At 39.3% G+C, this 15,973-nt stretch overlaps 2 protein-coding genes across 10 annotated transcripts in view; one reads left to right on the plus strand and one right to left on the minus strand.

Annotated features, from left to right (window-relative positions):
• The window catches only part of sin3aa (SIN3 transcription regulator family member Aa), a 127,970-nt gene that overhangs the window by 96,830 nt on the left and 15,167 nt on the right, over positions 1–15,973 (minus strand). The window lies entirely within an intron of this gene.
• omgb (oligodendrocyte myelin glycoprotein b) lies at positions 365–6,461 on the plus strand. Its single transcript, XM_069902789.1, has 2 exons — positions 365–1,354; positions 2,507–6,461. Exon 1 carries the CDS (start codon positions 660–662, stop codon positions 1,350–1,352), a length of 693 nt encoding a protein of 230 aa, XP_069758890.1. The 5' UTR covers positions 365–659; the 3' UTR covers positions 1,353–1,354; positions 2,507–6,461.

Consider the following 15,973-nt stretch of genomic DNA (forward strand, 5'->3'; position numbering starts at 1 on the left):
TGCGCCGGGTGACGTCCGTCACCCCCGCTGTCGTTTGTAACCTGACAACCGCGCCCCGCCTCCCTTCCAAGCGCGATCGGCCGACGCCGCGGGCGGATATCCCGCCCTGCCCTCACGCCGATTGGCCGCCCCCCCCGCCGACGGGCCCGCTGCGGAACCGAGGGAGGTGATTGGGTCCAAGGCGCTGCCAATCCGGTCGCTCGCGCCGCCGAGCGGACACCCGATGACCCGCCCAGGCCCACAGCCACACAACATGAGGCGCAGCACCAACCCGCCCCCGTGCCTTAGGCTGATTGGTCCGCCTGCTAAATTTGAGTTGAGCGGTACGGCTTCATTGGTCTATTGAAACGTCCATCCGATTGATAGGCAGGGTATTTGCCGGTCATTAGCGGAAGTGCCACGAGTGGTCCTGGCTCGCCGACAGGGGGGGGAAGAAGTCACCATTTTGGCAGTGGGGAGCAGACAGGGCAGGATGGTGGATCTCGCTCAAAGGCTGCTGATCTCCGAAGTGAGTTCAAAATCCGGACTGGATTCACTGCTGTGGTAAACAAGGTCTGAATCAGGCTGGTATGTGCTGAAGCTATTGATCTCGTGATCAGAATGCTGCCCTTTGAAGATCAAGGGGACTTGCCCTTACTCGATCTACCATTGCACAGGAAATGGAAGAAGAGCTGGAAGAGAGCGAGTTGCAACTTTACGGAGCCGGATCCTGCATCTCCAACTGCATCGACGGAACAGGATCCTGCATCTCCGACGGAACCGGATCCTGCATCTCCGACTGCACCGACGGAACCGGATCTTGCATCTCCGACGGAACCGAATCCTGCATCTCCGACGGAACCGGATCCTGCATCTCCGACGGAACCGGATCCTGCATCTCCGACGGAACCGGATCCTGTATCTCCGACGGAACCGGATCCTGCATCTCCGACTGCAGCGACGGAACAGGATCCTGCATCTCCGACATAACCGGATCCTGCATCTCCGACGGAACCGGATCCTGCATCTCCGACGGAACCGGATCCTGCATCTCCGACGGAACCGGATCCTGCATCTCCGACGGAACCAGATCCTGCATCTCCGACTGCAGCGACGGAACCGGATCCTGCATCTCCGACTGCACCGACGGAACAGGATCCTGCATCTCCGACGGAACCGGATCCTGCATCTCCGACTGCACCGACGGAACTGAATCCTGTATCTCCGACTGCACCGGATCCTGCATCTCCGACGGAACCGGATCGTGCATCTCCGACTGCACCGACAGAACCGGATCCTGCATCTCCGACTGCACCAACAGAACCGGATCCCGCATCTCCGACTGCACCTCAGCCTGGCTACGTGATGCTTGAAGGTATTGCTTCTTATTTGGATGTCATTCCTGGTCAATTGAACCAGCTGGTTCAAATGAATACCGATTGGGGGCTCAGACCGAACTGCGGTTCGGGCAGAAGCTATTGGGAAAACTTTTTTAAAAATTTGCAGCTTCCTTTTTCTGAATGTAAACAGCAGGTACAAATCCAAAAGAGAAGCAATAGTGAAGGTGGAAAAATCAGTTAAAGATTTAGGATGCCCGGGAAAGAGCGTTAACCCAAAAAGAATAGGCTATTTGGAAAATCAGTGCAGAAGATTGTGGGTTTGCCGGAAGGTATAGCGGGTCAAGATCCTGTCCAATTTTTTTTTAATTGGATTCCCCAGATGTTGGGGGAAAGAGTCTTTTCCTGACGGACTGGTGTTGGAAAGGGCACATAGGGCTTAAAGAAGACCGCCCCTACCTGGTCAACACCCAAGAGCTGTGTTAGTTCGTTGTTTGGAATTTAATCCAGTTGAAGATGTTTTATGGCGTAAACATTTTGTTATCCTGCTCTGTTGAAAGTGTTTTATGGAAATTATCAGTCTCAATTCTTTGAGAGTGAGCATGAAGCAATGGTTTTTGCTAATTCGTTACCGGATGACAGAGGACAAAGAAGAAGTCCACCATTATCTCCTAAAAGGAAATCTGATGGACTTGGAAATGGGCAAAATGGCAGAAGTGGAAAGAACAGGAATGGAAAGAGTTCACCTACTCTTGAAATGAGTTCACCATCTGCTGATTTTTTTTGTCATATGTTAATATTTTTGATTGGCCGGCTGGGGAGGTGGGGATTGCACTAACTTCTTTGTTAGTCATCAGTCACTAGTGGGTAATCCACACCCAGTTTTTTTAGGGAGTTACTACCTTTTGGTAGTTTTTTTTTGTTGTTTTTCTTTTCTCTTATTAACGAAAATTATTTTTACTTGGAGGGCCTATATATTTTTAATTGAGGGTCCTATATAAAAAAAATTCTCTTTTTTTTCTTTGTTATTATTAATTTTGTGATTATTTTTGGTATTTAGCAGTTATATTAGATGTGTCGAATTTGAAATTTGCTACCTTTAATGTTCAGGGATTAAACAACCCAATCAAGCGTAAGTGAGTTTTGGCTTACATTAAAAAGATGAAGATTGATATTGCTTTTTTTTACAGGAGACACATTTGAATGAAAAACAAAGTATGAAATTGAAGAGGGACTGGGTTGGACATGTTTTTTCTTCTTCATTTAACTCCAAAGCTAAAGGAGTAGCAATTTTGATACATAAAAATTTATTTTTTGAATTACAGTCAATGGAAATGAATGCAGGACGTATTCTTAAGTTGAATTGTAAGATTTTTAATGAATTTTGGACTTAACATTTATGCACCAAATGTGGATGATGAAACATTTATTTCGGATGCATTTCTGCTTCTGGGGCAAGCTAATGAAAATGTTCTGGTTGGAGGAGATTTTAACTATGTTTTGGAACCTTTATTAGATAAATCTCCAAAAAATGTTAAAAAATTTAAAATGGCAATTCAAATTCGAGCTTTGATGAAAGATTTTAATTTAGTGGATATTTGGCGACGTCACAACCCAACAGAGAAGGATTTCTCTTTTTATTCATTTAGACATGAATCTTTTTCCAGAATTGATTTTTTTTTAGTATCGGCACATTTACAGGGGAAAATACTGCAAGCAGAATATAAAAGTAAGGTAATTTCAGATCATTCTTTGTTGTATTTTACTTGTGAGAGTTCTGTAAAAGTTCGTGTAGCTTATCGTTGGAGATTCAATACGATGTTAAAACAAGAGGAATTTGTTGAATTTTTTAAAAAACAAATTAATCTCTTTTTGGAAGAAAATGTTAACTCCGTTCAGAGTAAATTTATATTGTGGGATGCTATGAAAGCTTACTTGAGAGGTCAAATAATTAGTTATACCTCTAAGGTTAAAAAGAATTATCTGACGGAGAGCTAGAGAAACAAATTGATGAATTAGAAAAGGAATTTCAGAGAGATGTGACAGAAAATCAGAAGATAGAGTTGTCTAGATTGAAATTGAAATACAATACATTGCAATCTTATCAATTTGAATGCTTGATTAATAGATCTAAACAACGGTATTATGGAGTGAGAAAGCGCATAAGGTACTTGCATGGCAGTTAAAGAAAGAACAGGTATCAAGGATTATTAATGCAGTTGGACGAAATTCGACTATTACTTACAAACCTCGTGAGATTAATGATGAGTTTCATTCATTTTATAAGAAATTATATACTTCTGAGGAAAAACAGGAGAGCGGATCGATTGACTCCTTTTTATCAGTGTTGAAATTACTGGTACTTGGAGAATAAGACATATTGGAGCTGGAGGCTCCTTTTACTGATTTAGAAATTAAATCAGCTATATTGGAAATGCCGAATGGAAAATCACCTGGTGAAGATGGGTTTTCGGTTGAATTTTATAAGGTATTTTATGATGATTTATCTACAGTGTTTGGAGATGTGTTACGACAGATTAATGAATATTATGATCTACCTGAATCATGCTCTAATGCCTTAATTACTGTAATTCCTAAGAAGGATAGAGATCCGTTAAAGGTGTCTTCATATAGACCAATTTCTTTGTTGAATGTAGACTATAAAATAATAGCTAAAGTATTAGCGAATCGATTGGCTAAATTTTTACCTAAGTTGAATCATGTTGATCAAACAGGTTTCATAAAGAATAGATATGCTTCAGATAATATTCTTCAAATGATTAGTTTGATTAATAAATATCGACAGTGCCCATACCATCCAATGGTGATATCTCTTGATGCAGAAAAGGCTTTTGACAGAGTTGAGTGGAACTTTTTATTTAAAATCTTAGAGAAATTTAAGTTTGGTCCTTCTTTTATTGGTTGGATTAAAGCTTTATATAATAAGCCAATAGCCAGGGTATTGACAAATGGTCAGATCTCGGAACCTTTTAAATTAACTCGTTCATCTCGACAAGGTTGTCCTTTGTCTCCAGCTTTGTTTGCATTAGTGATTTAGCACAGTTGATACGACAAAATACACAGATACAAGGTATGAGAGTTTTAGATGAGGAGTATAAAATTAATTTATTTGCTGACGATGTATTGGTGTATTTAACAAACCCAGCTCAGTCACTTTTACACTTGGAGTGTTTAACACAATATGGATCTTTGTCTGGATATAAAGTTAACTGGGAAAAAAGTGAAATTTTACCGATAGGTGAAGGAGATTATTCAGCTTATAAGAATATTATTAATTTGAAGTGGACTGATCGAATTAAATATTTGGGTATAAATGTGGATGTTGATTATCAATCTTTATATAAATTAAATTATGTACCGTTAATGAAAAAGATCAAAGCTGATTTGATTAAGTGGAAGGATCTTCCTGTAAATTTAATTGGAAGAATAAATACAATCAAAATGAATATCTTTCCACATATACAATATTTGTTTCAATCAATTCTGTGTTTACTTAATAAGAATTTTTTTCGAGATTGAAATAAAATCGTTAGGGAATTTTTATGGAAGGGTAAATTTCCGAGAGTAGCTTTGAATAAGCTAACCTGGAAATATGCGTTGGGGGATTACGCTTACCACATTTTCAAAATTATTATGAGGCAGCTCAATTTAAATTTATTAGTTCATTAATGGATTTGGAACGGCCCCCTATTGGGCTAAAATTGAGATGGCGAATATTTCTGAATTTGAAATCCGTCAATTTTTGTTTCAGTGTAATTTAAATTTATTACAACAATATAATGTGCCTATACGAAAACATTTAATGAAGTTATGGATGAGGAAAAATAGAACGATAGGTTCTAAGGGTAAATTATTGACTTTAACACCGTTATATAATAACCAACTTATTCCTTTTTCAATGTATAATCAATGCTTATTACATTGGAAATCTAAAGGTATAAAAAACTTGGGGGATTGTTTTAAAGAAGGTCAATTTTTATCCTTTAATCAAATGAGGGAAGATTTTGGTATTAATGAGAATTCTTTATTCGTTTATTATCAACTTCGATCCCTAGTAAAACAAATATTTGGTAGAGATATGATTTTACCTAAATTGACTAAATTTGAATCTTTTCTTGTGATTGCACCAAAGAAGGGATATATTTCATTGATTACCAAATATTACAGGAAATATGGAAAAAAAGGGATGGGATAGATCTAAGATTAAATGGGAAAAGGATATTAACCTTACTTTTTCTGAGGATGACTGGTTAGATATTTGTCATGATCATGTTACCAGATTGATAAATGTTCGATATGCAATGGTTAATTACAATTTTTTACATCAATTGTATTTAACACCTGAAAAATTAAAAAAAGATGGTTTTAGTAAATCAGACTCTTGTTTTAGATGTGGTAATTCAGTTGGAACTTTTTTTCATGATGTTTGGTTATGTGTATATATACAATCTTTTTGGAAAGCAATTCAATTGTTTTTAGAACAATATCCAAGTTTTTAGAACTTTATATCCAAATTACCTCTGGACCCGACAATATTTTTGTTGGGTGAGTTGAATCCTTTGAAGGATTTGGGATTAGATAAATTTCAGATTGCTTTTGTATATTTAGCTTTATCTGTAGCAAAAAAATGTATAGCAAGTACATGGAAAAATGCTAATGTGATTGATATTAATAGATGGCACAATGAGATGAAATCTTGTTTGGTCATGGAAAAAATCACTTATGTTTTACATGATAATTATTCTTTTTTTATTCTTAATAAGTGGTCTTTATATTCAGAATATTTACATTTAGATTTACCTTGATTAGATTTTAGTAAATATATTTCAGGTTTTTTTTGGCTCTCCTAAAGAGAGCTGGCTGAGAGGGGGAGGGTTCTTCTTTCTTTTTTATATATAAATTTTTTTTTATCGTTCATAATGTATTTTTTTTACTGTATGTAATAACCTTGTTGAACGAATAAATAAAGTTTTTTTTTAATTTTTTAAAAGATTTTTCTAATGGCAGTATTGTGGACAATTGTTATTTGTGATGCATTAAAATTTCTTCCTTGTACTTAAAGTGGTAAACAGTGTGCTTAATTCTTCCTATTGAATCAGTATCAGGGCGATTATATGTAATTAAAATGATATTGTAACTGCCTAGTTGTTTATTTCTGTGATATTTTGGTGATTATCTGTACAATGTTTTGGATTAAGAATTTATGGCCATTTGGAGGAGCAAATGACCTTTCCCAATTCAAGATTGTGCACTATGGGAGCAAGGTTAGGGTTTTCAGCTCTGAAATTTTTTTTGGGGGTGGGGGGGAGGTTCTAAAGAAAAGTATGAAGTTTGCAATTAAATACTGCAAAATAGATTAATTTTTTATTGCCTTGTGGCTTAAGTGTGGGCATGTTGTCATTATCTACAATATCTGCATTTTAAAGCTTGGGCCTCGCTAATCTGAAAAGGACAAAATCGTGTGTGCCTCTAAGCTGATGACTTCATTTACAAATGCAATTGCTAAGTGATCAATTTTGAGTCACACTGAGACTTTTAAAGAACTATATTTGTCATGCTGTGAGGGAAAACTTTCAGAAGTGTGTTATTATATATTCTGTACAGATCAGTTTTGTGAATAATTTTAAGTTTATTTCGCCAAATCAGGATTGACAGAGCTGCATGTGACCAGGAATGTGGCATGTGTTACCCACATCGTTGCCTTGGTGGGATCCTGTATTCCTGATAATGGGGAAAGGAAGATGTGGGAACAAAAATCAACAGCTTCTAAAATATGGGTGTAACTGTCATATAAGACATTGCGAGGGTGGAAATGCCCCTCTGGAATCCTATTTTTTTCTACCTCTGTCACCAAAAGAGCTGCCTTTGAGCAAGTTTTATTAATCCTTTCTAAATATGAATCCAATGTTGGCAAAACATTGTCTGTTTCCAGGGATCCAGTGTACATTAGGCTTGTGGTATAGACATGCGGTAATTGAAATTAAATGTAGGAAATTGGAAATTTGGCTAAAGGAGACTAAAGTAGCTGAACAGGTACCTAAACAATAAATCAAGTACTAGAGTGAGGGACCACTGCCTCCACGCTAAAAGGATATTAAAGCAGTAGCAAAATGCAAATGATTGTAACAAAAACCTCAGAATTAACAACGCAGCTCTCAACATTCTGCATTCTGGAGCAGAGGACATGATTCAGGTTGATTAAAATTATATATATATATATATAAAAAAATATATACATCTGGAGTAATAGAACAACTGCTTCCACTTACAGATGAGCCCACAGTAAGGGAGTAAAAGTACAAGACAGATATTATGTGTAGAAATTTGAAGCAGATAGATCCATAGAGCACAGAAAACTGGCCATTCTGCCCTTCTAGTCTGTGCCAAACTAGTATTCTGCCTAGTCCCATTGATCTGCATCCAGTCCATACCCCTCCCATCCATTTACCTGTCCAAATTCTTAGATAAAACACAGCCCGCGTTCACCACCTCAGCTGGCAGCTCGTTCCACACTCCCACCACTCTGTAAAGTTCCCCCTAAACTTTTTCCCCTTTCACCCTTAACCCATGTCATCTGGTTTATCTCTCACCTACCCTCAGTGGGGGAAAAACTAACTTGCACTTTATCTATATCCATCATAATTTTGTTAACCTCTATCAAATCTCCCCTCATTCTATGGTCCAGGGAATTAAGTCCTAACCTGTAACTTTCCCTGAATCTCAGTTCCTGAAGTCTTGGCAACTGTTTGGTGCATATATAAGGGAAAAATGAAGAGTGGGTTCTAGAGTGAGAAAAGTTAATTGAATGGAAAAAAATCTGTAGTACTAGGAACACAGATTAATTGAAAGGCTTGTTTCCACAGTGTGCAATCTCTATACAGTGCATCGTATTAAATACAGGCTTTTGAAGATGGTGGTGTTCTGTGAACTTGTTTGAATGAATGGTATGTGAGGCAAGGAAGTCTTTTTATAACTGGATAACAGATGAAAATTGGCAAAACATTAATTGGTTCAAAGAAATACATTCCCTCTTACAGCAGAATGAGGAGGTGGAAGAGAGGAGAGAATAGAACTGGAGGGAGAGTATTTTGGTTTGGTTATTGATTGAGCTAATAATTTTTTGGTAGATGAGGGAAAGTGGAGTTGCTCAGAGATAATGTTGCACTCAATGAACTTGAACAGCAGAATTAATGTCACCAGTTTTTTTTTGAGAAAACAGTTAGGTGGCAGGTGAAAAGATTTGAGCTTTACATGACATTTGTTCTAGACAGCAACCTGGTTTTGCCAATAGGTCTAAAGAATTGTTAAATTTAAATTTGGACATGCAGCACAGTAACAGGCCCTTTCAGCCCACGAGCCCGGGCTGCCCAATTGACCAACACCCCGAGTACGTTTTGAATGGTGGGAGGAAACCCACACAGAAATGGGGAGAACGTACAAACTCCTAGCAGACAGCGCTGGCTTCAAATCCCTCTACTGATCCCTGATTCATGTTGCACTACGTGTTCTTTTGATTTAAAGAAAAAATGATTGAAGTTGCTGAAGGCAAAAATTTAGGAACATCTCAATTATTTATGAGAAGAGGCTAACTTCAGATTCCAGTCAAGCCAATGTATTGCACTATCAATATTGATTTCCTTTACAGCTACTTGGCTTGGGTAAATTGTGCTAGAGGGCATTCCTGCTGGTTCCTTTCTCACCACACTGCCACATGGTATGAATATGAGAAATCTATTACAGCTCATCTTGGAAGAAAACTAATCTCGTTTATATAATTTAAATCCTTTGACTGACTATACCTTCTCCTATCTCAGGAAAGCTAGAAACCTAGAAGACCCTAATCACACGCTTCTTTCTTTCCCTCCCTCCTTCCAGGCAGAGGATTCATGTGCTTGGAAACATCGACCTACAAATACAGTTTTTCCTGCTGCTATCAGACTCTTAAATGCATCTCACTGACAAAATGAAGAGTGGGTTCTAGCATTGTTTAACTTTTTTTTCTCTGCTTCGCACCATTTAACTTGTTATGCTAGTCCCTTCACTTGTTTGTTTGCAACTGTTGCATTGAACTGATTGGCCTCGATAGAACACAAAATGATTGTTTTGTGGCATCCTGCTACACGCGAAAACCAACCGTTCAAGCAAGGCTTTTGGAAGTCCACGGAATTTGGGAAATGTGAGGTGAAGGTACAAAATGATGACGCTGACATACATGTCAGTATTGTGAAGGGTCAAGATTAATCATTCTTTTTAAATTTGAATTTAGACACACACTATGGTAACAGGCCCTTCTAGACCATGAACCCATGTCACCCAATTCACCTACACCGCTCGAAGAATGGTTTTTGAAGGGTGGGAGGAAACCAGAACAGCAGACATAAACTCCTTACAGACATCACGGGTGGGATCTGAGCTTGTTTCAGATTTCCCATGTCGGGTGCGACGTGATCTGGATCGAGGGGCAACTGTCCCATACTTTGAGTAAAAGGAAGTAGTGGAGAAAAGTGGGCAGGCAAAGATCTAATCTCAGAATCTAAAATCAAATCCCATTGCAGATTCAGCAGTATACAGAAGTGGAGAAAGAGAAAGTCACTCATTCCTTGATTCAACATGGCTGATCTGCCCCTGAACTCTGCTCTCCTTCTGTGCCTGCTCCCAATTGCTTGATCTTTCAAATCTTTGCATTGCCAATGACCTGGCTTCCAACACCCATGGGGGCAGAGAATTCCAGAGATGTACTAATCTCAAAAAATTAAATTATCAGCACCTAATTTTGAAATAACTGATTGCTATATTCTAACCGTCCCCTTGTTTGTGAGTTGCAGTATCTAACCCTGTCAAGCCTCCTTAGGATCTTATTTGGGGAAGGTCAACTCTCATTCTAAACTCCAACAAATCAATACACGAGAACAGCCCACTCATCCCAGGAATCAGCCTGGTGAACCTTAAGGCTGCTTCCAATGCCACCATCTGTTTTGATTCAGGGTGCCAAAACTGAACAATGTTCCAGATGTGGCCTTGCCAACACCCTGTAGAACTGGAAGAAAACTTCCCTATTCTTAAACTCCAACAATGAGGAATGTGTTCCCTGCTGCCTTGCTCCGAACTGAACCTGCCTTCTACCCTTTTATAATTTGTGCACTAAAAGACCTAACTCTGTCCGAACATCCCTCATTTGTGATGTGTCTCTAATTGCATAATGTGCCTTTTGTTTTTGAACCAAGGACCAGCAAATGCCGTTTTGTCAGATTGTACCTGTACACTTCAGGTGACAATAAACGTACATTATGCCTTTTACCAAAGTGCATGATCTAGCACTTCCCATAATGTGCCTTTTGTTTTTGAACCAAGGACCAGCGAATGCCGTTTTGTCAGATTGTACCTGTACACTTCAGGTGACAATAAACGTACATTATACCTTTTACCAAATCCCTTCACTAAACTCAATTTTCCAGGTTTTTAACCCAATTACTAAATTGACATCCATTGCACTCACAATATCTCAATCACAACATGCTCTTCCACCCATTTTTGTATAAATGGCAAAACTTGGAAAATTTACATTAATGACCTGGAGGAAGGAATAAAATGTAAATAAATGAGGTGAGGAGCTAATCCCCTGTTGTCTTCCAGCCTGAAGACACTTCTGCCAACTAGAAGCCATTTTTCAATCCAGGTTGACACACTTCCAATATTTGGTTAAGACGACCAAAACTATTCTTAATGTTCTAGATGCAGCCTGATCAGATACGTAAATGAAAGGATTAATCTTTCAGCTTAATAACCCTTCCTCAGAATTCTCCTGAGATTAATTACAGGAAGCATTACCACTTCTCCCCATGGATGCTGCCTGACATGCTCAGCATTTCCAATTTTGTTACTAAAGACAGACTATAAATGGAGAGGGGAATGGTGGCAAGAGACAAGAATGAGGAACAGAGTGCAATCTTTAATCTCTCAAACTTTCCCTATCGCAGATGGACTGATCTGTGAACCTGACTTGGACGTTGGTCGATATTTTGTATAAACAGGTGGACAATTTGAATTTTTTGTTCTCTATTTCACCAGCCTCTCTGCTGCATTCCATGGTCAGCCACTGAGAGAAGAAGCAACCTTGTGGAAAAGAAAATGCATACTGGAGCTTTGAATGTGATTGCTGGAAGCAACCCCAAGTTGAACGATTGGCTTAACACTTAACTGCCACCTTTACAAGATTGTGTGCAGCCCAGCAATAAAAGGAGGCCTTCCCAGCAATGACCACATTGAATTTAAAGAAGAATTTTTTGGGGGGTTACCTTAAACTGACATAAGCATTGTAATTCGTCGAAGTTCACCTTGTACCTGTGCAGGGAAGTTCTCAATTTTTACATGTCCATGTGACATCTGGTGGGATTTCACAGTACAGTGAAGTTACCAATTAAAATGTATTTCTTGGTCCAGCAAATGCATTAGTTCATTGCAACACTTTATACTGGAGCAAAGATCTGAAAATACAGTGCTATTGTGACATCTAAAACTAATCACATACATGAAATTCTTTAACTTTTGACTACCTTAAGGCAGAAAGAGTCTCCATTTTGTCCAGCGCCCCTCACAGAAACCTACAGCACCTGGTGTTCCCAGGTGGTCTCCCCTCCAAGTACTGACCAGGCCTGAGCCTGATTAGCTTCTGAGATCACACAATCCCAGGCATATTTAGGCGACTGGGTATGAATCCTTTCCTCGACTCTTCAGATCCATTCAATGGGATCAGAGTGGTACCTGGATCATTACAGTGGCATGGTTACTGTAGTGGTTAGTTCAACATTGTCACAGCACCGCCTGGTGCTGTCTAGAAGGAGTTTGTATATTCTTCATGTGTCTGCATAGGTTTCCTCTGTATTCAAATTTCCTCCCACGATTCCAAACATGTGGGGTTAGTAGGTTAATGGGTTATTTTGGGAGCATGGGGCTTTGTTACTGTGCTGCAAGTCTAAATTAAAATTTTCATCAGTTCAAAACTGAGCCAAGACTTTCATGTTGGTCACCTGTTTTCAAGTATTCACCTGTTTTCAAGTATTCAACTGAGAAATGGGTTTTAACAAGTTTTTTTTTAAAATTATAATCTATAATAAAGTAGAACATTTGGAAAATAATGGCATTGGCCAGAGATGATGAAACCATGGCTGAAAAATGTTCAACTTCATCCAGCAGTATTGACAATGACATCATGCATTTGAAGTTTTGAAGGTCTTCATATATGCTAGATGTATTAAACAAAATTAGAATGAACATTGGGAGATGATACACATGCATGGATGAGGATCAATTAACCTATTGATCATTTTTAGGCTGGGGAGGTTGTGATCACTGGGGTGCTACAAGATTAACAATTTGAGAAGAGGGGCAAGTGATGGATCCAAGTTTAGTGAGAGGCAGTGCTAGGTAATGGATTAAGATGGGCTTCAAGGAGACGTAAATGGACAGAGACCTGGCAGAAAAAAAAGAATACATTTCTTGAGTTTTCTGCTTTGGAAGTAAACAAAAAATGGTAGGTTTAAACAGCACTGGTATTCAGAGAAACCTAGGTGTCCTTGTTTGCAATCACAAGGTTAAAATGCCATTTTGGAAAGCAGCTAATGAAGCAAACCGTTTTGGCTTTGAGAAATGTTGTCATCGTCCAGTTGTAATGGTTCCTGGTTGGTCGGCTTAGGCAACAGTGTGCACAGGTCTGATCTACCCTTCTACGGGCTTAGGGTGTGATTGTGATGGAGGGGGGTTCACCAGATTGATGTGGTAAAACATGAAAGTCTTAGACGCTAACCTGCTAATAATTCTGAAATGTTGGTTTTGTATCTTTATCTTTGCCAAATAAAGTACATGGTTCGACCTGCTGAGTTTCTCCAGTGTTGTTTCTACTTCTCCAGATTGATTCCTGATACTGGAAGATGTATGACAGGAGGTTAAACAGATTCGCTCTGTGTTGTCTTGACTTTGTATATTTTTACCAGATAACAACTCTACTAAATTCTTCTGGGTTTTGACCGATATAGAGCCTATCTTTCCCCTGATTAGGCTATCTCTAACCAGGATTAATGCCCTCAAAATGAGGGTCTGGCCAATTCGGGCAGATGAGAAATTCATTCACTGAGTTTGGTGTTCACCACCTAATGGATATGGGATTAGTCCACGGATGACACTGAAGTAAAGAGTATCCATGGAGGAGTAAGCATTATGATAGAGGGTGGGTGGTGGCAAGGACAGGGTGGGTGGGATTTGAGATCACTTCTATTTATCCATCTTGAGCTGCTTAATGAAATTCTTAACCTTGGCCTGTTCTTGTATTTTGTAAACTTGTCTCAGACCAAAACTTTGATCATCTGACCCAAGTCTCCTTAAATTCAAATTTGGGATTCAGCACAGTAACAGGGCAGTTCAGTGGACGAGTCTGTGCTACCCATTTAACCTACACTTTTGAACGGTAGGAAATCCGAGGCACCGTGGAAAACCCACGCAGACATGGGGAAAACGTACAAATTTCCTTACAGTGTGGGATTTGAACCTAAATGTGGCTCACTGGCTATTTTTGGGGCTCCAGTGAAGTGTCTTGCCATGCCTTCCAATAACATTATTATTTGAGTTTGAGTAGATTATCGGCCCAGGATTTTAAACACCACAGTTATGGTTTATGTGTAATTTTCATTATTGTTAGCTGACTTCATCTATCTTCAAATGAATTCAAAATCCTTGGGACACAAGCATTGCTTATTGGATTGGTTTATGCTGGTTAACATATTTGTGTGAATACAAGAGGAGGATGGCAACTGATTGAGTAGAAAAGCTATTTGTGTCTGCAGAGAGATACTGTACAGAGAGGTTAAGTGAGAGTGGGCAGATGGATGTGTTGGTAAATGTGACGTAACCGCTATGGAAAGATAGAATAGTAGATGAGGCTATTATTTAAATGATGAAAAATTGCCATATGTGGTTGCACAGAGACCTGGGAGTGATTGGCCATGAATTGCATAGTTAGACAGAAGGTGCAGCAGTAATCAAGAAGGCAAATAGAACATTGCTATTCATCGCTGGAAGGATTGGATTGAAGAGCAGGGAGGATCTGCTGGAACTGAACAAGGTACTGGTGAGGCTGCATCTGCATGCAGTCCTGGTCTCCTTCCTTGAGGAAGGATGCATCGGGTTGATTCCAGAAATAAAAGGATCCTCAAAATGAAAGGGTTATTTTGAGAAGAGACTGAGTGGCCTGGAATAATACTGAGTTCAGAAAGATGAAGCGGGATCTTGCAAAACCATAAAATTATGAACAGAATTGTTAAGGTGAAAGCAGGTGAGACTAGAACCTGGAAACCGGCTCAAAGTTCAAGGGAGTAGATTTAAGATGATGATGAACTGATTCTCTGCCCAAGGAAGCATAAAAGATGCATAGATTTCTGAAGAATAAAGGAAATAAGGGTTATGGGGAACTGGACCTGGGTGCACAGCCAGATCTTATTGAATGGCAAAGCACATTCAAGGGGCCAGATGGCTGACACCTTCTCCTTGTTCTCAGTTGCTCTCCAGGCAAAATCACTGTATTCAGAATAATGAGCAAGATGAAAATACAACACCATAATGAGGTCCCTCAAAGTTAGGGATGGAAAGGCCACTCAACTGTGACTATAATTAACAAGAGCCTGATTAGAATCTTGGATATTCAGTTCCCTGAGAGTAATGATCTGTGGAACAGACTCAAGGGGCAAGCGTTCAAGTTCTGCCAATTGACTCCTGCGTATACAACAGGATAAATACCTGATTAAGAAATAAGACTGGGGGGGGGGGGGAGGGTTAGAAAAGGACCTATCAGACATCAGGTTTGACCTGACATTCCTCTTGTTATCATGAGGTTGATTGCGTCCCCTATGGAAATGAACCAAAGTTCAAGTGGGATGTCCTAATGCAATAGATGTCTTAGAAGAGTATTCAACATTGGATAGACGATGCTAGCAATCCACGCAATATCTGCACAAAACAGGAACCAGAATAAATGAGGCAAACAAGAAAAATCTGCAGATGCTGGAGAAACTCAGCAGGTCATGCAGCATTCATGGGAAGTAGAAGGCAAATATTGACTTCCTTTACTAAATCAGTGATTTCCCAAACTCTCTTTCCACTCACATACCACCTTAAGTAATCCCTATGTCAAAGGTGCTCTGTGATTAGTAAGGGATTACTTAAGATGGTCTGTAAGTGGAAATAAAATTTGAAAACCACTGTTTTAATCGTCCCTCGTTGACTCGTTATGTGCACGATTTCATAACTCCAAAGGAAATGGGCCAGTGACAATTTTTCTCAAGCAAAATATTTCAGTAACAACCGGGTCTAGAGCAGTGATTCTCAACCTTTCCTTCCAACCCATATCCCACCTTAAGTAATCCCTTACTAATCACAGAGCATCTATGGCATAGGGATTACTTCAGGCGGAATGTGAGTGGAAAGAAAAAGGTTGAAAACCACTGCTATAACTTGCTGAATTTCTCCTGCATGTTCATGAACTGAACCAGAACAATGAACAGTTCATCTGGTTTTGAGATTGGGCCAGGATAATGTGGAATTAAGATCTGGACTAATGTCAATTTTATCTTTCAGGATCTGGGCATCTA

This window comes from Narcine bancroftii, chromosome 11, assembly GCF_036971445.1.
Source record: "Narcine bancroftii isolate sNarBan1 chromosome 11, sNarBan1.hap1, whole genome shotgun sequence".
Taxonomy (NCBI): Eukaryota; Metazoa; Chordata; class Chondrichthyes; order Torpediniformes; family Narcinidae; genus Narcine; species Narcine bancroftii.

Excerpts from the sequence above, each read along its gene's own strand:
- omgb (XM_069902789.1), top strand. The coding sequence starts at position 660 with ATGGAAGAAGAGCTGGAAGAGAGCGAGTTGCAACTTTACGGAGCCGGA.